The 22,634-nt window shown below is 54.9% G+C and overlaps 1 protein-coding gene across 1 annotated transcript; it reads right to left on the bottom strand.

Annotated features, from left to right (window-relative positions):
- Nucleotides 1-1,476: 1,476 nt before the first annotated feature.
- On the bottom strand, nucleotides 1,477-15,109 carry C25H6orf132 (chromosome 25 C6orf132 homolog). The gene is made up of 5 exons (XM_032203084.1): nucleotides 14,959-15,109; nucleotides 10,455-10,570; nucleotides 5,145-5,220; nucleotides 2,011-4,795; nucleotides 1,477-1,582 (listed from the first exon to the last, which is right to left on the bottom strand). Exons 1-5 carry the CDS (start codon nucleotides 15,107-15,109, stop codon nucleotides 1,477-1,479), a joined length of 3,234 nt encoding a protein of 1,077 aa, XP_032058975.1.
- Nucleotides 15,110-22,634: the final 7,525 nt, after the last annotated feature.

The raw sequence follows: 22,634 nt of genomic DNA, 5'->3' as shown, positions 1-22,634 counted from the left end.
TGTGTAATGTTGAGAATAGAAAGTGCTTTCAATAAAAGTAGACTAATGTCTCAAAGTGCTTTTAGTTTATCAGTGATTAGAAAATACTCTCTACAAGTTTTTTACACCTATCTTACAGTGATTTTCAGCAAGTTTACCTATGAGGAAGATTGTATTTGTTCCTAAGTTCCGGAGGTTAGCTATTCAAAACCTGGTCAGTTACAGTGAGAGCACATTGCTCTCTGAAGCATGAGATACCCTTTCAGACTATTTTATCCCATGGCACAGCATGGCCATCGCTAGCTCCTTCAGACAGATCCACAGGGGCAGAAGCAGACAGGCTTGCATGCACACTCAACACCCAGACAAGTGTTCACAATGTGCTAATGGGAATAGCTGGAGACAGGTCCCTCAGGTATGTCACTGGAGACATTTCACACCCAGGAGTGTCAAATACTTTACAACTACCCAAATTTAGCTTATCAGTCCCTGAAATCAAACAAAGCCAAGCCTCAGTTTATAAGAACTAAGTGGCTTAGCTTGTAGAGGTGGGGTTTATGTGGGTATTACGCGGCAAAGTAATCCTGGAAGAAAGCCCCATCGGTACCATTCTGTTGAGTCACTAATACCCACCACCTCTGACAAAGGAAAAGAATTGCTGAATGTCTTGTATTGCTGGAGTGCTTTACAGCCATCCAGTCCGGCCTCAGCCTTCCACGATGACTAATTAGCAACAGAAACATTTGCAGTGACCAAAAGGAACAGGAAAGCAAGGCCCCACACTCCCAAAGCTGCTGACCCCTGTGGTCACACCCAGGGGAAGGGGGCTCAGACCTTTGTGGAGCTGCTGAGCCCAGCTCCTGGGGATAGGCACAGAGAGCCATGAGCTGTTTTTAAGGCACCAAGCTGTTTTTAAGGCACCGGTATAACTGATTTGCTTAAGGCTATTGAGGGAGGTGGTGATCTAGTCATCCTAAACTATTTCTATCCAATTGACCTCACATTCTTATTTTAATTCCCCTAGATTTAGATATACAGCAGCTTGCTTCCATTATGTATATCTCCCAGTTGTTTTCTCCCCACTCCCAAGCACATTGCATTTAAACCAATTAAAAAAACAAAACTGAAAACAGTCTCTCCAGTGGTGATGCTCTTTAAAGAGAACTAAGACTCTTTAGGCCCTTTCACTTTCTTAGAAGACCTAACAAGCTGCAATTTTGAAAATAATACCGGGAGAATAGGAAGAGAAGGAAAAACACATTTGCTCACGAACAGCAGCCGGTCCTCTGTAGTAACTACTCTCCATGACAGTCTTTTGAGAAGAGTTCAAGTCCCAGATTTGCTCTCTGCCTTCACCCTCTGTAGTTTCAAGCAGTGCATTCATTTGCTGGCTGGGTTGGGACTGTCCCTGGTGCCCAGGGAGGTGAGCCACTGAGGCACCTCTTCAGCTCTTGCCAGCTGAAGGACGAAGGTGGCAGAGCAGCCCCACGGACAAGCCTACCGGTGACCACTCTGGTAGGCGTAGGAGATAGGCTGCCGTGTCCCGGGTCTGACCGTGAAGGTGTTGGTGTGTCCGCTGTACTGTGAGCTGCCGTGGGCAGGTCTGGAGGGAAGACAACAGGGAAAGTCACTGAAAGCCAAGGAAATCCCGCATCTTTATTCCAAATAACTGTGCTTTTGTATCAGAGCAGGAAAACTTTCATTCTCCTCTGCAAGCAGCCCCCCAGTAGCCCCTCACCCACATCTGTGTTTGCTTGTGATCAGCATGGCCACCGTGATGCCATTACATCCCCACCGCGGAGCTGGTGGAGCAAAAGCCACTTGCAAAGCTCTTTTCTCCACTGCTTGTGGTGGGTGACCCAAAGTGGTGCTTTCATGCCAATTTCCCTAGGGTCTTTATAACAGCCATGGAGCAAGACCAAAGCCATCCTTTGGTCCTGGTCCAGGGCTGTTAGAACAACCCACACTGCCCAGCCATACCACACAAGCCCTTCAAGCACCAACGGGAGGCCAGCTCAGGGAGGCACCTACCTGCCGGCTGCCGAGAAATCCCCATTCTGCGCCTTGTACTTGGTGTCAGCACCGCCGTATGGCCCGGCCTTCCCAGCTGAATCGATGGATGTCCGCCTGCCCTGCGTGCTGGCAGGGCCATTCCGGTGGGCAGAGCCCAGGCGGCGAGCCCCCTCCCCAGCCGAGGAGCTGTATGCCCCGGGGCCGTAGGATGAGAGTGCGCCCGCACCCCGAGCAGCTGCCCTAGGGTAGGAGCGTTCAGGCTCCGAGACGTAGAGCCGCTTTTTGATAAGCGGGCGGCTGTTTGGACCACGGCCAAAGTAGCCAGCAGAGCCACCGTAATCTGGATAGTGGGGCGTCAGATCGCTGTTCCTCCTGCTCTGCTCCACGGGCTCCTGTCTGTTCCCGTAGTTGTAGCCACGGCCGTAGCCGGGCCACCTGAAGTACCGTGGTGCCTCCGAGCCCCGGCTGCAGTCGGGGAAGCTGGGGCACTTGCGGTTCCCCTCCCGGCTCTGGGGGATCCCGTCAGCCTCATCTGCCTCGTTGCTGAACTCAGGGGGTGGCGGGATGATGGCGTAGTCCAGCGTCATCTCCCCGTTCTTCTCCTCCTCCTCGTCATCCCTGGGCATGGCAGAGCGGGGGGGCTCAGGGCGTTTCGGCTGACCCGACTCCAAGAGGCCCCGCAGCAGGCTGGAGGCAGTGGCCCTCTGGTGCCCAGGGGGCTGCCCCTCGCCCACCACCCGTCCCTGCTCCGAGGAGCTGGAGAAGGAGGGCGGCTTGCTCTGTCCTGTCCCTGACAGGGGCCGGGGCACCACGGTGAAGGAGTAGGGCCTGGACTCATGGCGGTAGAAGCTGGTGGTGGAGGTGGTGTCCGACGCGGCACTGCCGAGTTTGGGGGGTGGCTTTGCCCGCGGTGGGCCCCCCGCCTCGCTGCCCAGCCGCCCCCGCTGCGCACGCTGCCGGGCTGCCAGCAGCAGCGCCATGGGGGAGCCCCGCTCCACCCGCTCACCCGTCACAGGGTGGATCAGCACCTCCTCCTCCCCCGAGCCCGAGGCTCCTGGGGGGCTGCTGGATGAGTTTTTGGGGTAGGGAGGCTCGGCCGAGCCAGCCCCGGCCCGGTGCACTTTGTACTGGAAGATGGCAGCACCAGGCTGCGGGGCTGGGGAGACGGGGGGCGATGGGGGAGTGGGAGCAGGGGGCTCCTCCTCTGGCTTCTGAGGCGGCTCTGGGGCACTCACGCTGCTGTCAGGGGACTGGGGAGCAGTGGTCGAGCTCTCCGTGGCCTTGTCAGCAGCAGGGGTGACAGGAACGGGGTGTTCCTCCTGCCTGGTCGGCTCCTCAGCAGCAGCCACCACCGGTGCTGGGAGCAGGCTCGGGGCTGGGAGCAGGCTCGGGGCTGGTTTTGGCTGCACTGCATCACCCGGGTCAGGGGGGCTCAGCCGCAAACGCAGGGTGCTGCCCCCATCCTCAGGGCCCTGCTTCTGACCAGCAAGCCCCAGAGCAGGCTTTCTTTCTTTCTTCAGGGAGAACACAGCTTCCAGCTCGTTCCTGATTTTCATCACACTGCGGGGCTGCACGGCTGGGTTGCTCTCGGGAACTGGTTGTGCCTCACTGGGGGGGCTGCCCATGGCACTGGGGGGGCTGCCAGGCCCCTCCTTCCTCTCCTTCTCCCCTCCCGTGGGTAATGGCAAGATCTTCCTGGGAGGCTCAGTGAGCTGGGGCCCATTGGGGCCAGGCACATGGTTGCCAGCATGGCTGGTGCTGCCGCCTGCGGGCCGGGGAGCTGCTGGCACCTCCATCTGCCTCTCCTCCCTCCTGGGGGAGCGCAGCAGGGCCGAGAGCTCGTGCTGCAGCCTGCTCAGGTTGCCGGCATCCTTCCAGCTGTCCTCAGAGGTCGGGTAATCCGGAGGAGGCAGCTCCAGGTCATTCGCAGTCAGAACTTCGGGTTTCGGAGGAGAGTCTTTGCTGGTGGTTTTTGGCTGGGGACTCTTCTCTGACTCTGAGCTGGGCAGCGGGGACCGGCCGATGATCTCTGGACCCGGCTTGGGGCTCAGCGGTGGAGGGGTCAGCACAGCCATCTTGGTGAGGGGCTGTCTCAGCGGGGGATTTCTTTCCTTGGCTTCTCCTGCGTGAGCCTTGGCTGCGGGTCTTATGGTGAAGCATGGCGGGAGGGGAGGCCGGGCGTGGGGCTGCCTGGAGAAGGGCTCCTGACGGGCGGGCTGGTTCTCCTGCACGGGGATGGAGGAGGACCGTGCCGGGGCCGGAGGAGGCACCTTGAAGGACCTGGGGAAGGTGAGATGGGGCTCGGGGCACTGCTTGGGGGGCTGCAGGCTCTCCTTCGGGCTGGGGGCAGCCGGCACCTGGGCTTCAGTGGTGTGGAGTGGTCCCTCGGCGTCTGCCTGCCTCGTGTTCAGCACAGTCTCAGACTTCCACTTGGAGATGCCGTTGGTGAAGGGCACGGGGGCCTTGGAGAGCGGTGGGGCCGGCGGGATGAAGTCTGGAGGGGACAGCATGCCAGGGGAGGACAGGGTGGAGGCTGGGGGTGGTGGAGGTGCCATGGCAGGAGGTGGCGGCACCGTCTCGGGCGGTGGCAGCGGTGGTGAAGGCGGCCGCATTTCAGGAGGCTGTAGGGCTGGTGAGGCTGGAAGTGGTGGCGAGGGGGCCCGTACTGTTGGTGGAGGCGGAGGGGGTACTGATGGTGGTGGAGGGATGTCTTCATCCAGCTCATCCCCGTCAAGAGCCTGCGGGCGCAGGTCCCCCACCGAGCTGTACATTCGGTAGTTCCCATTGATCTGGGAGCCAGGACCTGCAAGGAAGAGCAAGAGCACGGTGGCATGAACACCTTCTCCATCAGCACCACGAAGCCCAGTATTGCCTCTGGCCAGCCACCCTCCTAGGAAGCCGGTTTATTTTGCTCAACAGCTGTCTGAAGCTTGCTCAACTGTAACAGCCACTATGCCTCACCCCATAGAAATGAATTCATTTTCAAGAACTTCAAAAAGTTATTAATAGCAGGCTTGATTTTAGCATTAAAAATCTCATGACCAGACTGTCTGCTCCAGAGTGGTACATGCACACTTCTTTCACAGGATACCGCAAGCCCAAGGGCAGGGCACTGCTGAACATATCTTCTCTTAACAGAGAAGATCCCTTACCAAGAGCTGCTTTTTCTTCAAAGTCTTCTGGCACTGATGGTGTTGGCACAGCCACCCCGTGGGATTCCTGGGCATTCTGCAATAGTTGAGAAAACAGAGCTGTTAGTTTGATGCCCAGGGTATTAGAACAAAGGGCAGTAGGATGCGTGGCTGGTAATTCATCTCAGCAAACAGGAGCCTGACGGGATGCAGTGCCATTTCCTGGACACGAGGTACTGCAATGGCTGCTGTTGACACTGTTCAAGGGGACAAGGAAAGCAATAAAGGTTACACAAACCACAGGGACACAATTCCCCATGCTAGTCAGGTACAGACAGGCTGTACAGGAGGACGGCTGTTTCACATCCAAGCCTAGAGCTCCACAGCGTGGGATCAGCAGGATTAGTTTCTCACCATTCACAGACCAAGCCAATTTTAATAGCTCCCACTGGTTTTGTGGGTATTACTCTCCAGCAAGCGCTGACAGCCTCTGCCACAGTCACGTACACACCACAGTCACTGAAGTTGCAGAAAGGCTTCCAGGTTTTTGGGAAACTCTGGCACCAGCATATCTGAACAGTCTGGGGAAAACTGCTACTTTTGTGGTTTGTTTCACTCTCAATTACTCCCTTAGCATTCAGGCTGAAAATTCAGCAGTGCATTTAGCTGGTAGAGGACCATGCAATTTAGCAGCCTACACATTTGTGAGGATGCTTACAGCTAGGGCAGTTTAGATAATTATAACCACCCACTGTGAGATATTCAAGGCATGTTGACTCACCTAGAGTGCTGACCAGGGCTCCTGCCTCATACACCTGCCAAAAGCAGAAAGCCTCTCCTCTTTCCTCCAGTGACTCACTGCTGAGACTGCTCTGCAGAGGGATTGGAGCTGCTCACGAAACGTACACTAACGCGCCCACGTCCAAAACACAAATTGATGCTGAATCAGGCTGTCAGCGCAGACGTAAGTGACCGAAGCAGTTGACTGGGCTTTCACATACCAGCGATGGGAGAGACCATTATGAGGAAATATGAGGAGCTCCCAGGCCCCTGGGCAGCAGTCAGGGACACTCCGTTCAGCGTTGGCTCCGTCCTCGCAGGGCCTGCCCTGTTGCACTGCTCCTCACCCCAGGCAGCTGTTTGCATTAGCTGTTAACAGCCCGTTGTGCAAAGGAAACATCCTACAGTCAGTCTGCACCACGGCTGTGCGCTGGTTTTCTGTACACAAAAGCCTAGATAATAATCAAGCCGGTGCCCTTTGCCTTTCACTGGTATTAGCACTATTTTTACAGGAGATTGCTGTAGGATTCCAAAGTCTCCTTGACCAAAGGTTAAGCTCAGTGTATCCAGCACGTTAACATTACACACTGCGCTGGGTGTAAGGAGTTCAGGAACGTGAGAGCTGCTGGGGCAGGGCTTACTTTAGCAGCAGCAGCAGCCAGAGTTCCTTCAGAAGGGCCCTGGGACCCCCCTACCCACTACCATCCAGCAAAATAAGAAGAAAATACACATGCTTTGCTTGCAAAGCCTAGCACCTTGCAGATTACCAAAGATCCTCTATAACCACAAGTGAGTGAGCCAGTTATAAATCAGCCTGGAGAGAGTGAATGGGAACACACAGCTCATGGGATTGCACCACTGATCAGGCAACTTCACGTTGGTGGAGAAGCCAAGGTCTGCTAAAGCATAAAGACTGATCAGTTAGTGGCAAAATAAACGAGGTGAGCCTTACAACCTCATCTAAGACCTCCTTACTGTTCCTAAACACACAGAACGATGCAGGGGAGAGATCCTTAGGTTCAGCTGAAAGCCGGAGGGAAGATAAAGGGTAACAGAGACACTTCAAGATCTGAGGATGAAATTGTCCAGTGCAATGAGATACCAAAGGCCACACAAAAAAAGCCCAGCAGTTTCCATTTGCTGTGAAAATTCATTGCTGCCAGTCTTGGGAGCACCCTGAGGATACCTGCTCATTTAGAGAGAAACAAAAACGTCTGAGCACTCATTTGACCTGAATTAAAATCAATGTATGCATCATACATTTGGATGGGAGTAGAAAAGGAACAGCAGACGGAAGAGTTCTATGCAAAATTGGAGGAAACAAAGTCCACACGTCATAGATGAGTAGTTTTGGACATGTCATTTCAGCAGGTCCTACAAACCGGGCGAGCCTGTTTCACACTAAAAATTTCTGTTGCAGTTGCTAAAGCTCAGCATCTCAAAAAAAAACACCCATCTCCATGTCATAAGCTGGCTTCTAAAATGGAAAGCATCTCCAGTATGCTGCCAGCCTTGAGAGATGACCAGAAAGATTATTTTCCTCTTGTGTTTGCTAGGGGCGCGACCAGCTCAGCAAAGCTCCAGCTGATTCAGAGCTGGCTGCTGCCTCTGGTGGGTGGTGCAGCAGGAACCTGCATTTCCAGTCGGCGGTGCTCAGATTGGATTTGGGTGTGCTGAGGATCCCGCTGGGGTGAGCTTTCACTGGGATGACCAGGAATCCCTGAAACAGATATCCCTTGCCCTCAGTGAAAGAGATTGCCTGTCCTCACCGTCCCCAGTCCTTCCCATGGACTTCCCCTGGAAGCCCACGCTCCCCATATATTAAATGAGCTAGGGTTTGAGGCCATTCCTTAAAAAGGCACCAAAATATAACTGCCTTACATCTTGGGCATCTTAAAAAGGCCAAGCATTTCCCCAGATGTGGACAGCTACCTCCAAACTCTTTGTTTTGAAGCAGAGCCTGGGACATCTGGTGGTTAACCAAAGGAATTTAGTCCCGCAGGCTGCCAAAGCTCTGCCCTCACCCGCAGCTCCCAGGAAGCCACAGGGGATTGGGGAAAGGGAAAGGGGACGCTGTCCTGTGCCCAGGGGAAGGGGACACTGTCCTGAGGGACAGCCAGCGCCCCACAGGGCAGCTCACTGCTGGGGGCAGGCAGCAGAAGAGCTGCCAGGTGCCCATGGCCGAGGCACCGCATCGCCCTGGCTCACACCCCCCATGAATGTGCCACAGCTGCCCCTCACCGGGGAACACGGAGGGGTGGGATGGGAAGAAGGGGTTAAGGCAGGAGAACAGCCTGGTGGCTGCACTACAGCCCAGCGCCAAGACGGATGTGGCAGCAGAAGCGTCTGTGCCAAGACAAATCAGAATCAAACCTAATCAAAATAATGCAGATGTCCAACACGGACTGGTCCTTAAAAAACGTGGCTTACACCTACTGATTTCCTCAGTTAAACACGGTACTCTTGGAAAAGGAGCAGGGTGAGAGGGACCCTCAGAAGGGCCATTGTGGGGAACCCCCCCCAGTGCCAGCTGTGCCTTTGAAGGCTGCAGGCAAACACCACTGCCAGGGTGACAGCCCTGAGTATTTATTCCATTTGTGCTGTTCGGTCCAGAAACACATTCATTTCCACTAGTAAAACATTTGGAAGCTCTGAGAAGATGCCAGAGCCCAGCTGTGCTCTGCAAAAACCCAGTCCCAGCACGGTCACACACTGAAGTCAGCAATACCAGGAGTTTCTCAAGCACCACTCCTACTCAACCCAGCTCACGCAGGATTTCTTTCACCTGCTGTTGTCTTTTAAAAGGCATCACAGAAGGCACAACCCCTTTGTGCCCATAACCTTTGTAACTTGCTAATTATGCACTCAAATTGATGTATAACCCCCACAATTGTCCTCTAAATGACACCTGCACAACCCCACGAACTGCTAATTGTAGCTGGCTGACAGCAGACCAACCCATGTGCTGCTGTAGGTGATGACGGCTCTAAAAGGATGAGGATGTACAAGGAAAACATCCCCTGCTCAGAGAGGATTTACTTGTCAAGACAAAGGGATTTTAAGTGTTTTACTGTCTTCAGTGACCTGCGTGCATCACTTCATGTTTAGCTGTTGCCCTTTCCAGAACACCTCTGAGCAGTCATGCACTTCCCTGTGGTCTTCATGAGATAAAACCTTCAGAAAGGTGCGTTATACAGGAGAAAAGCTCGGCAGCAGAGCATCGAAGCCAGCAGCAAGCACCTGTGGCTTTTGGAGACAGCAGGGGGGGATCTCAGCTGGGTTGAAGACAGCTCCAGGTCCAGCTGTGTTGGTGCTCACTGCTGTGGTCTCCACGTCCAGCTGCTGCTGGAGCACTGGTAGCTCTGCTGAGAGCTGTTTTGCCCACCCAGAGACTGGGAAAAACAGTCCAACAACCACGTAAAGGTTCACCAGCACGTCCTGATAACACAGGTGTGACAGCCGCCCACAGCTGCTCTGATGCAGAGAGCGAAACCTAGAAACCACGGCAGCAAACCCCCGTCCTGCTCCCACTCCCAGCCTCGCCCTCAGTGCAGCTCCACATCGCCTGCTTGCTGCCAGCGGCTGCCTTCGCCTCCTGGCGCTTTGATGCTCGCCGTCAGAGCTCATCAGGTACGCGACCTCAACCACTGCAAGCTCAACAAGCCACACACGAAGATGTTGTCTTGGGGTTAACTCCATCTGGCAAGGACTTGCAGATCTTTCCTCCCTGTCGGCCTCTGGAGAGTCACAGAGGGAGCGACAGGGTCTCTGCAGAAGCCGAACTTCTTACAGAGTAAGGAAAAAATGCAACCTCACCCACTCCCCAGTTCGCATGGTTGCTGAGCTTGTGATATTTGACATTCATGCCTACTGTTTGTTATGAGACAGAGGAGACTCACACGAGGGTGTTCCGTGTGTTGGACAAGATTTCCTGTAAAGTTTATTAATGGAGAACTTACATTTTGAGGGTCCTAGAAAGGAGCAGGCAGTTAGGAGTCACTGTGCCAGGGGCTTTGGTCTCCCTGTGTTCAGAGGAATTGCAACAGAGCCAGAGAGTTGCTTTCCTACGTGCTTACATTTAACACTCCCTGGTCTCCCACCAGAATGAAGTGTGTCTGGAGCTGGTGCAGGCAATCAGCCTCTGCACAGACACCTGCTGCATCGCCTCCTCGCTCCTATGCCAAAAACGTGACAGCTCTGCTATCTGCTCCATCCAGCAGCATGCCTGATCCAGAGAAAGGCTGCCAATAGTGCTTACAAAAAATGCAGTGCGAGCCAGTTCTATCACCTACGTGCTCAGCGATATTTTTAATTGAAAATACAAGTCTGATAACACGTTTCTCACCCAAGTACCTCGCCTACATCCAACACAAATCCTGAACTTGGATCACCTGTTAATCCCTTGTATCCACCATCATTACAGAGTGGTTTGGCTTTTCATTTATTTTCTTCCCCCAAGTAGAGGGTGAGAGAAGCAGCCAAACCAGCAGGCTCTGGGCACCAGCTATGAGCTCTGCCGTAGCCAACCTCAGCAGTGAGCCTGGTACTCACCAGAGGTAAGAAAGTCAGCAGCGGCCGGACTCTCGGACGAGGCTTGAGTGTTGCTGTTCCAGAGTCGGTCATCGTCCCGAAACGATTATCGCCATAATACACTTCGATCACATCACCTGAGGGGAAAAGAAGGCTGTCAGCAGCAGCACTGTGTTCAAGGCAATGGGGAAAAGTGCTGGACAACACTCGTTTCAGGAAGCAGGACCCAGCTGGGCAGCCCTGGCACCCTGCGACAGCAAGAGCCTTCCCGGAGCTCCCAGTGCTGAGCTAGAAAGAGCACGGGGCAGGCCAAGTCCCTCTGAAAGGTTTATTTCTAATAGCAACTAACTTAAATTTACCTCAGGAGAGTCAGAAGTCAGCACAAGCATTCAATTCACTCCCCACCCAGGTTAGGTTTGAGGAAGGAAAACACTTTAGGAGCAAACAGATCAGCTCTTTACATGATGGTGAGGCTCCAGCCCCCAGGACTGTGGCTGTACAGAGATGACACAACAGCCTCTAAGTATGGGCAGGATTTTATTTAATTGATTTTGTCTCATTTGTCAGCAGCTGGTACTGGGGGGAGGCCGAAGCCAGGAGCCCACACCAAACCAGGAGCTGCTGCCTGTGGGCAGAGCAGCTGCATCAAAGCACAGAGCTAATTACGGGTTCTTTGCTCGGCCCCATCACGGCAGCACGACCCCGACACCTGCACAGCAGGGAGGGACAGCAGGCATGAGCCCGAGCCTGGCTGCCCGCTGGCAGCAGCACTGTCCCTTGGGACTCAGGTGGATGACAACGTCTTGCTGGGACATCTCTGGGACACAGAGATGGACACGGGCTCCCCCAGAAAGTTTTCTTTCTGCCCCTTGTGTGTTTTTCTGCCAGCAGGACGGGTGCTGAGGGCAGTGGCAGGGAGATGCGGGGGACATCACATCGCCCACAGCATCCTTCTGCATGCTGGAGCAGTTCGTCTGGCCTCCAATGCAATTGACACTGGAGGACAGATCATGCTTGCCATAACACTTTCAGACTCCTGCCCTACAAAGAAAGGCTGGGAGCGTCTTTCCATTAAATGCCACCACAAATGGAGAAACTGCGGCAGAAAGGCTGTCGCAGAGCCCTGGCGTCACGAGCAGGGGAAGCTATCAGGTCCTCCAGGTTCCCAGCCCTGTGCTTTTACCTTCAGCCACGCCTTTTGGGCTGGTTTATTTCTGACGGTGAATAAAGCTCATAAAATTACTTTAATTACGTTCTTTGTGTCTGATTAACAGCATGAATTAACAAGCAGAAGCACTGAAGCATGTAAACCCCACCTTGGCTGGAAGGAGATACACAAATAATTCGCAGCTAAGGAGACCAAATTACAGCACAAGGGTTTGAGAAAGGAGGGGGAAAGCATGCAAAACGGCTGTGAGCAGGGAGAAAACTCAGCCGCAGCGTTCCCACCTAGCAGATTTCAATAGCTGTTTTAGAGAGAGGAGGCAGCAGACAGCCAACCCCTCCACTCCAAGACACTGACTCTGAGAAGTAAACACATTTTTTTTCCCTCCTTAAGCAATTTGGAAGCGCAGTGCTCAAACTCCCGTGCCAAGGTGTGAAGCGCAGAAATAGTTTCTGTCAAGTCCTGTACGGAGGTTGAAGGCTGAGGAGCAGAAGAGCGAGGGTTGCATAAGCCCCGCACAGGCTCATCACCATCACCCAAGCCTCCCAAACCTCCAGGCAGCGCTCGCCCGAGCAGAGCCACCTGCCCTGCCTGCCTTGGTGACCAAAATGGTCCCAACAGCCGCCTGAACCCCCTGACCAGCCTGAGCCCCCCCCATGAGGCCACCCCCTGCTCGGATGTGATAACCTTAAAGCAAGCAAGATGGAGAGAACAGGCATTGCAGACAGGTAGAGGAGGCCAGAAGGCACAGCAGCTTTTCTCTAAAATAATAATAAATTAATCAAAGCGGATCCAACTGGGGTTCGGACGGATGACATGTGGTTTCACACGACAATGCAGAAATCATTACACGAGCACCTCTCCAGCTAAAACAAACTCAAACGCCTCAAACAGATGTAACAGAGCCCCTTGGTCTTCCTCTCATCAGACTACAAGAAGCTCTCTCTAAGTCTCTGCCCTCTGCGGACCAGCAGAGATCAGGCAAGAAGCTTCCAAGGAAATGCAGCTTTGCCCTTAGTTTAATGGCAAAAGGGAAGGGCAAACGTTTATGTGCATCCCTGCAGAAGAAAAGCACTTGTACAAACACCTGCAATAAGGAACTTGACCATGCTAGGGCTGGACATGAGCTACCCCAGGCTCCAGAGGGGTGAATGAATCTGGAATTGCCTTGAGACATAACACCTAGCCTAGCAAGCATGCAAGCTTTTCCTTTCTCCCATCCAGTACACCACAAGTTACCCTGGCAGACATCCAGCAGTGTCCATCATCCTGCCGCTGTCCTTGCGGTCAGTCGTTACTTCCTTTTTTCCCCTTATCCAAAACCTCTCTCACAAGGGCATCTTTACAACAGGGGCATTTTCTTCACCTGAAAAAACACTAACCTGTGGTGCTTTGGTGACAGTAGTCCTACCAACAGCTACCAACCTCCCGGCCTGTAAGGGGCCCAAGTGACAGAGGAGAAGCTGCCTGGATCCCCGAGATGCCAGCAAATAATTATAGTTATTGCTAGTTTTGCATAACCCCTCAGGTGACCCCACATTCAGCAAGTAGCCAGCAAGAAATAAGGCCAATGCAACATGAGAATTTGGATTCAGACAGCTTCGTTGAGAAGAGGCAGAGTTCAGACACTTGAAATAACAAGAATTTTCTATTAAATAAGTCACTGAGTAAGTAAACTCAGTGAGAAACTGGATTAAAGATCACAAGGTCTTTGATCCTAGATTACTAAGCATCTCTAACCTGAATGCATTTAATTAAAGTAAAATGAAGTGCTTGTAGTCGTGTTTTCTTTGCTAGATAAACAGGACTTGCCTGCTGAGAGCCTGTCACCAGCAAGACCTTGCTCCGCCAGCTTCCTTTCCTGGAAGGAGGCTCAGGAAACAAACGCACCTTCCTTCGCAGGCTGTCGGAAGCGGCTGGCCCTGACTGTGCTTTGGCTGCTTTCTGGTGTTCAGCCTGTTCTGAAGATATTTGTGTCCTCTCGGTCATGGGAAATAAAATAAGCAATTTGCAGCACATGCAGTGGAACTCCTTCCTGCTCCGGGGTTGCATCACCTGGAGTAGGCGCAGCCCGTCTGACACTGGGGTATCCACGGCTCGCAGCGAGGAGGCGGCATCAGTCACTATATTCAGGAATCTCTGAGTCAGTGACATGCAAACCTACACCCATCGCACGTTGCCTAACTTCTGTTTACTCTGTATGAAAAACTAAGGTGGGGATTAGCACAGCCAGTGGACTCCTTTTGGCAGCAACAATGGCATGAAACTATGCGGCAAATATTCAAGAGACAGGGCCTGGGATGGGACTTCAGTGGGTACGATGGAGGAGTTGAGGATGCCCTAAAACCTGCCCCTGGGCCCGTCAGGCTGTGGGCACGCCACTCCTCACCATGAGCACGCACCTCAGCACACGCTGCGCTGAGCGTGGTCACTCAGCCCGCGTGTGTCACACTACCCCATATAAACGAAATTAATGGCATAAACGCCAAGAGGATGTTAAGGAGTGATTCAATGGCCCTTATTTACACTTGATTTCAAAGACTCCTGGCTTTTACTTTGCAAGTTGATCCCCACAGCAGCTCCCTACACCTGAAAGGAATGCCTTTGTACTGCAATTGCAGACACGGAAATCAATCTTGTAATAAGCAGACACAGCGACTTTTTCTTTCCCTTTTTTTTTTTTTTTTTTTTTTTTTTTTTTCTCTAATCCAAACCACATCAGAGGGAAGCTGGAGTTCTTCTCAGGTTTACGACAGTTAGAAACCAGCAGGTTTTTTTTCTGTTTGCAAGAGCTGCGTGGAACTCCCCATCGTGTTCTCACTGAACCTCAGCTCCTCCAGCCGCCCTTTGGGGTGTCCCCACCCCTCGATGGCAGCGGGACGCTGCTTAGCCCCACACTCGCTCCCACTTTGGAGCCTTGGCAGCCCCTGCTGGAACCTCGCAGCCACCCAGCTTGGTCCACAGACGGCTCTCCCTTATCTACCTGGCTGCTAACTCGGCTCCCTCCTACACGAGCCTGCAGGGCACGGCATTGCACTCAAACCCACGGAGAGCGCAAATAAACCCCGGCAGCACGCCGGCCTCCGCTCGCCTCGCCTGGAGCCCTCCGAGGGGCAGCTCGGGAGCCAACAACGAGCTCCGCACCTTTCCGCACCCCCTGCACCCCGCTGCGCACCCCCCGGCCCGCTCCGCACCTCCCCGCTGCGCACCGTCGGGGCGCGGGGGCGGCCCCCAGCGGCCGTGCCGGCGCCTCCCGCAGCCTCCCCGAGGGACGAAGCTCGAAGGGCCGGGTCCGCCGCCGTCCCCCCGTGCCCCCCGCATCTTCCCCCTTCCCCAGCTCGCCCCTCCACGGGCACTGACCGGTGCCGCCCGCGCTGTCGGAGGTGACCTCCTGGGTGAAGATCCAGGGCGGGTTGGTGGCGAAGAGCGAGGTGGTGGTGGCGGCGGCGGCGCCGTGCTTCTTGCCGAAGAGGCGGCTGAAGGTGCCCTGCACGGAGTGGTGCTTCTTCATGGCGAAGGGACGGCCACCGAGCGGCTCCGGGGCCGCGCCGCTGCGAGGGAGGCAGCGGGGCGGCAGGAGCGGAGCAGAGCGGAGCGGGCCGGGCCCACCTGGCCCCACCTCCGGCCCCTCCTTCTGCCCAGGTGCCTCCGCAGCACCGGGCGCACCCCGGCCGGAGGCTCCGTGGCCTCCCCCGGCCGGCCTCCCCCGAGCAGCCTCCCCCGGGCAGCCCGGGCCTGGCCGGAGCTTTCCTCTCGGGAGCGCCGAGGAGTCCGGAGGTTCCCGGGGAGCATCACCGAAAGGTGACCTCCACCTCCCCGGGGGGAGGCTGCCCAAAGTCTGATGCCTCAACAAGGTGTGATGAAAGTGATGGCAAAAAAATCGGGACTTTGCAAGTTGGTGGTGCACTGAGCCTTTACAGGTGGTGGTTTCCCATCTTTCGCCTGCTGCCTCGTGGATTTGGTCATCCGCCCGCTGCGGCAGTCGTGCCCCAAGGGCTGGGCTCTCCAGCCCCAAACCTTTCCACCTGCCCCTTTGTGTGGCATTGGGACCACAAACCCCTGTCTGGGCCCTGCAGGCGGTACAAGGAGATGATGGCCAGAGTCGGGGCAGCAGCAGTGTGATCCCTTTGCTCAGCTGCATGCTGGAAAGCGAACGGCACCAAGCTTTTCGGAGGTGCCCTGCCAGGCAGTAAAGCCCCTGGCCTCCACACTGTGAGCCTCCTTTCCTGGTACCAAAGCCTAAAGACGGGGACTTGACCCCAGTTTTTTTTTTTTTTTTTTTTTTTTTTTGTGTCAGGTACAAAAGGAAGTGTCACCAATTTCCTGTCACACAAATAAAAACAGAAAGTTAATGAGTAACCTCGGTTAATAACAAATGCTGGGATTTTCGGGAACTTTAAACCCCCAACAGCCATCAAAACGTTAACTCTGAAGCATGGCTTTAGGGTAAGGTCCTCCTGCCTTACGTTTATTTCTACTTCCACTGCATTTTGAGGGTCAAAATGCTGTAGTTTCTTTTCCAGTGAGAAGCATTTCTCATTTAATCACGTTTTGAAATCACGCTTCTCACAATCTTCTCCAGCCACGAGGCGCCCGGGAACGCCAACAGGCGCGTACTGCTGCGAAAGGGAACCAACCCCGACCGCGTCACAGACAGGCAGCACCCGAGTGAAGCGAATTAACCTGATGGGCAAACAGGGAAGGGAAGGGGAGCTGGAACCTCGTGGGCCCTTTGGCTGCAGCTCGGGGTGATGCCTCCCCAAAGGTCTTGCCGGGACCCAGCCAGACCGGCGGTGCTGGGAGCTGGGGGCAGCCCGCGCCCTCCCTGCTGGTGCTGCCGTCGGGACGGCTCCGGGCCGGGACTCGCCTGTAATTAGTGGGGCTCGCGCCCTCGCTGACAGTTAGCCTAACTGCTGCTTAGGCTGGGGCAGGGAACGGAAACAACCTGCAAACATCCATGTGAGCGCAGCTCCTGCACGCCCTAAGCACCACAGAGAGGCCGGGGAACCTGCAGTCGTGTTTTAGCCAGGATCCCAGCAAAATGCACAGCCCTGCCCGCAGGTACAGGCGGTAGAGGGATGGAGACTGCAAAACTTTCCTCCTGGGAGCGCGGTGCTGGAGAGAGCCCGGCCAGCTCTCCGCAGGAGCCCCGTCACATGAGCCCCAGACATTTAAAGCAGATTCCCTGGCACCTCTTGAAAGCAGAAACCAGATGGGATGAAGGAGCCACGCAGTACCGGAAAGAGCAGTTTCAGTCCACCTGCTGATGGGCAAAAAGAAAGGCTTGTATGTTATGAGCAAAGGACACAATATCTCTGCAAGATACACCGGGCACACGTGCTGGCTGATATTTACAATGCTTGACTGAACAAACTGTGCAGGGTATACAGAGAGACAAAGAAAGTCAAGGAAAAGGGGAAGGGGAAGAGGAACTGTTCTGAGAAGAGAAGCCAATAAAGTTGTGTGGAATGAGAAAGCCTGGGCCTCTGCACAAAGCTGTTCCACAAAACGTTGCTGCACTGCAGGGGCTTCAAAGGGGCTGTGTGGCAGTGGGAAAGGATGGTTCAGCTCCCTACCAGGGCATTCCTGCACCCCAGAGATGGGGGCCACGTGAATACTAAAGTGGGAGAGCAAAAGGTGCAAGTGCTGGGGAAGTCAAATGGCAAAATTTGAGCTGAGAAAGTGCCCAGCACTGGTCTCTGGTACTTCTTCACTGCTGCAGAGCAGAGCAGAGGAGGGGGCTCCAGAGCAGCACCTGTGAGCTCGGGGCAGTGACCCTGTGTGTGCCTCACCGGGGTGGGGACCATCACAAAACATGTTCCTTGCAACATGAAGGGATGTGCGCTTTGAGGTGCATTTATTATCCCAGTGAACACAAGCAGCTGAACAAGTCTGCGAGCGCTCATGCACACTCCCTTGTACTTGTTCCAGGTGGAAAATTTTGCTCTTTATCCTCGGCCTGCCGTTAATAAACACAGACCGCCCCCTTTGTGTGCTTCACCCTCCTGCAGAACGCCTCAGCGTTCACTCCATGCTCCCTGCACACAGCTGCGCTCCTGCTCAGCCACTTCCACGGCGTTTGCCCTTTCCAGCTGATTTTGTGGCACAGAAACAGCCTTGTGAGCACTGCTGTGACGTAACACCCCGCAGCGTGGGGCTGTCTTTGATCCTCGCACAGGCAAACGGCCCGGAACAATCTGCCTTGGCATCAGCGCGCGGAGCTGCGCCCTGCAGATGCAGATCTCCCCGTGCCGCCTTCGCAGGGGCGCGAGGTGCTGGTGCAGCCAGGCTCCCCCGCCGGGCCCCGAAGGAGGGAGGGAGGAGGTGGGAGGAGAAGCACACGCGGAGAAACAGCTCTTGTCTCTAGGGAGAGCAGGTCCGTGCCACCAGGGCCACGTTTCAGTGGCAGCAGAGCACGTTTAAGGGCCAGCAGAGCAGCCTGTGGCTGGATGGGAGCAGCTGCAGCAGGCACCATCCCAAATCCCATGGCTGAGCCCCCGCAATCCTCCACTCCTCCACACCCTGCTCAGCCTGGGCACCCCTCGCCCGGGAGCCACCACCCCGGTGACACCACAGTGGTCACGGTGGCCCCGGAGGCCCTTGTGGCCGGCACAGTCCTCAGCAGCTCCACCACCTCCAGCCTCTGTCCCAGATGTCCCCGCACACCAGGGTCCCTGCCGGGAAGACGTCCTCGCAGGTGGCAGCCCCAGCTCGTGGTTTGTAGGAGGGATGCGTGGTGTCCCCTTCCTGTGGGACATGGGGGTGGGAAGCCCTCGTCCTGAGGGTGGCTGGGGCAAAAGGGGTGCTGAGGGGGGATGGCTGGGCTGGTGGCCCCATTGTGGCAATGCCCAGGGGCTGGGGTGACAGGAGACTGCCCTGGTGGGGTGGGATTTGTCCCTGCGTGTCGAGGAGGGAGCGGTGCCAGTGGGAGCATGGCCTGGGCAGCAGGCACGGCGTCACCCCAGAGCACAGCCCTGGGAGGGTTTTGCTGGCAGGAGCTGGTGGTGCCCGGGTGCTGCACCATGCTTGGACGGTTTCATCCTGCAGGCACTGAGGGCTCGCAGGGAGGCACCAGGAACAAGCTCGCTGCAGTCGCCGTGTGGGATGGTGCTGAGCTGCTGGAGATGGGGCTAAAGGCTGGGGAGAGCAGGGAGGGGGAGCAATGGGGCAGCCCCCAGGGGAACCCTGGCTCAGCTGGGTCTGAGCCCTCCCCGCTCCCCTGGCGACTGAAGTCAGCCTGGCCCCTGTGACCCCACCTGTGCGGATCTTCTCTGGGAGACGGCGGGCAATTTGGGAGGGATTAGAGACCTAAAGGCATGGCTGAATGCAATAGGATTACACGGGACTCTTAATCCCAGCTCCCAGTGCCATAAATAGGGACGTGGACGTCGAGCTGGTGTTTCCCCTCAACAAGGACCACGTAAGCAGGTGCCCTCACGCAGGGATCCTGCCAACTTCGGTGCCCCACAGGGTGAGTGGGAAGCCCTGGGCAGGAGAACCCCGGGGCAAGAGCAAAGCCCAAAGCTCGTCCCACCCAGCACTTGGCTCCTCCTGCCTCTGCCCCTCACCGCAGAGCACGGGCAAGGCTCACACGTCCGAAGGCATCTACGTGACTTAGCAGTTAGGTTTGCAAAGCAAGCAGGGCCTCACCTACACACCCCAGATGCACTACCTTAATAACGTGAATGCCTCCCTGCTGGGCGGATGCAGTTGCAGCAGCACGGTCGTGTGCGTACTTGCCTCTTATCTGTCAAAGCGGGCGAAGCAACAGCCTGTAATCATGCAGGTAGAATCGGCTCTGAAGCAAACCAACGTGTGCTGAGAGCAGGGATTCACAAACCATGCTGACATGGAGGTAGTGGTGCGAGGTCTGCCCTCGGGACTTGGCCCCCAGCGTTTTGCCCTCCGTGGGCAGTGCTGGGAGCCCCGGCCTTTCCTTGCAGCACTGTGCAGGTGGCTGCCTCTGGGAAATGAGAGACAAAAAGAGGTGATAAACCTGGGGGATCTCATCATTTCCCTCCGAGGCTGTTAAGGAGATTTCTATAAATGATTCACTGGTGTCCCCCTCATAATAGGTTTAGCAGCTGCTGTTCAGAGCCAGCTACCCAGAACCAAAATAGAGCACCAGGTAAGCCATGGCATCACGGAAAATAGGAAACCTCTTTACACGGTTAAAAATAAAGCCAGTCAGCAAAGGGTTTATTTAGGACACCCAGGAGTAAATAGGATAATTGCTGGGGGAAGAGCCAGTTTCCATTGGCACAGAGGTGTCATCAATGGAAACAAGATAACTGAGTCACGGCTAAATAACCAGAGCAAAAATACTCCTGCAGCCGAGCACAGCCTGGGAGTAGCCAAGGGGCACAAGGCAGGGCTGCATGTTTTTGGGCACATGACCACACCACGTCCTCTAGCAAAGGGTTCTTGCAAGCACAAAACCAAACCAGGCTGTTTCTGCAGCTCTTGCCCCCCCACACTGTGCACACCCGTGTTGACGCTTATCTTGCTCCAGGGCTTCAGAAATGTGGCCCAGCTGACTGCAAGGACGAGCTTGCCTCACTAGCTTCAAAAATCATATTTTTCCCTTCACTTTTGTGGTGAAAAATGACACTTAGAGGTATGCCCAGAGCAGTCAGCACAGAAGCAGGAGGCAGGGAGGCATTAAGGGGCTGCCCCACAAAGGATGGCGCTGCCGGCTGCCATCGCTCACACGCCCCAGTGCATCTCCTGCTGCAGGCTGGTGAAACCATTTCATGGCTGGTTTGCCATGGCTGCTGTTTGGGGAACGCTGTACGTGGCTATAGAAGAAGCATGTATTACCATTATTTATAAATGAGACCCCGATCTGGGACCAGAGCTCTGCTGTGCCAAACATTGAAGGAAAAAACAGCATCCCCCCAAAGCACTGGGAGGATGAGCCCAAGCCGCTCAGCAGGCTTTGATTTATTTTCAGTAAGACTTTTGGCCACTGGCACACAGCTCTCGTGTTGGGGTGCTAAGCACTGCAGGAGGAAGGCAGTGCAGGGGCAGGCAGTGTGTTTGTCTGACATTTCTTCTCCACAGATGACTGAAAAACAAGCAGCCCCTGGCAAAGACCACAAGAGACCAGAGGAGATGGAGACGACCAAAGCGGCGCAGGATGCCCGTGGTACCCCTCCCACCCCAAAGAGGCAGCTGTCCCCAGCAGGTCACCACAAGGACCAGCCGCTGGCCTCTCGCTTTGTTCCCTTTGTTGCCCATTTTGGGGGCCGTGAGCCTGACTCCTTCAAGTTTCTCTTCTACACACCAAACTGCTCCAACTCGTACAGCCCCTTCTACACCGCGCAGCGGCCGACCTGCGGGTACCACTATCGCCACGACACCGATCACACCAAGAAGGTGACAGACGTCTCGAGCGCCAACATCATGAAATGGAGACCTGTCCTCAACACAAAGCCATAGTCCAAAGCAATAAAGCCACGCAATGAAAGCAGCAATTGGTGTGGCTCCAGCTTCCCACCTGAGCCCGCCCCGCAGTGACCACTGAGTCAGGGGCCAGGCGGCGAGGTCACGGCTTTGCTCCCCACACAGCACAGATTTTGTCCTAACACCCGGTCCAACTTGTCTTGTCATTTATTGCCAACTATTTAAACAGAGGCACGGGGTGTCAACAGTGCATGGCTCTGCAGGAGTCACCACCCAGCCAGGCTCATCTGCCTCCGTCCTGGCCTTAGCACAGGCTGCAAAACCTGGGGAGGTTTCACCACTTCTCTGGTTGAGCCTCAATTCTGCTCCTCCTCTGACAGGATGCTTTCGTTGTGAGGCTTCCTGGACACAGGCAAAGCATTGCTCTTAGTGACGGGGAAGGCACACTTCATTTGTGCTGCTCAGACAGGAGATGCCCCAGGAGCTGAAATCCAGCCGGGCACCGCTGCAGCTCTCTGCAGGAGGCAGCGTGAGGCGTCCCCGCTCCCAAATGGAAGAACTGGGTGCACTGGGAACACTTGGCGAGCTCATATCCACCCTTCACACGCCCTCTTTCTGCTATTAACGAGCACCCAAACATTAGGAGCTCCCCATGTTTCCGGATGGGCCCGGGGCGCTGCCGGGGCCTCCCACTGCTCGCAGCCTCCGTTTGCAGCAGGGAGTTGAGCCGGCCGCCACCATCGACTGCAGGATTAGTACATCCAATTAGCGCTCCTCATCTAATTCCTTTTTCATAACTCTTTTATGCTTATGTAATGCCACCTACTTTCACAGAGTTATTCCTAATTTACTTCGGAGCAGAAGCGATACCACGCTCTGCAACACATACAAGTTGGGCTTTTGTCTGAAGCATGTCAGGTCTAAAATAAAAGTGCTACAGGATGGACTCTCTGCAGGTAGAAATCCACTAGTTACACTGATTTCTGTACTTGTGGAGGGTCTGGCCCCTGTTACTTTGTTAGGATATGCTTTTTTGTCTCCCAGTCCTCCCCTGACTGATGTGCTTTAGTGAAGTGACACTTCTCCCCTCCCTGAATTTCACATTGATTTCTCACCTGGAAATCCTCCAGCAGAGTAGGACTAAGGGAGACCAAGAAGACAGTAACAGCACAGGGACCTCTGAGTTTCTTTTTACATTGATTTTGGTGCAAAAGTTGCTGCTCACGTGAGCTCACACAAAATTGTAAATGAAGTAGATTAGGAGATTACACTCTCAAGGAGCAAATTCCGCCCTCCTAATCTTCTGCTGGGCCTGTAATCTGCAAGACTTTCCCATTTTACCTCCTTTCTATTTTAACCTCGAACGCCTAATGCTCCCAGTAGGTGCCCATCCCCACCCTGCTCCCCATTGGCCAAGGAAGGATTTGCTGGGTACTTAAATGTCACCCCCTGGTCTGCTTTTCTGTGCTCTTTTTGTGCTTTTAAATTTGCTTGGGCAGAGAGAGGACCCCTGCGTGCGTCACCGCCAGCACTGAATCGCAGCAGTCAGTGCACAAAGCAATTATTTTTTCCGACACTGTGATCCCTGCAACACTGGGGACACTTGGACTTTAAAGGCAAGAAGCAGAATT

The sequence above is a fragment of the Aythya fuligula genome, chromosome 25 (assembly GCF_009819795.1).
Source record: "Aythya fuligula isolate bAytFul2 chromosome 25, bAytFul2.pri, whole genome shotgun sequence".
In the NCBI taxonomy this organism is placed as follows: Eukaryota; Metazoa; Chordata; class Aves; order Anseriformes; family Anatidae; genus Aythya; species Aythya fuligula.
This window is presented reverse-complemented; position numbering and strand designations above follow the sequence as displayed.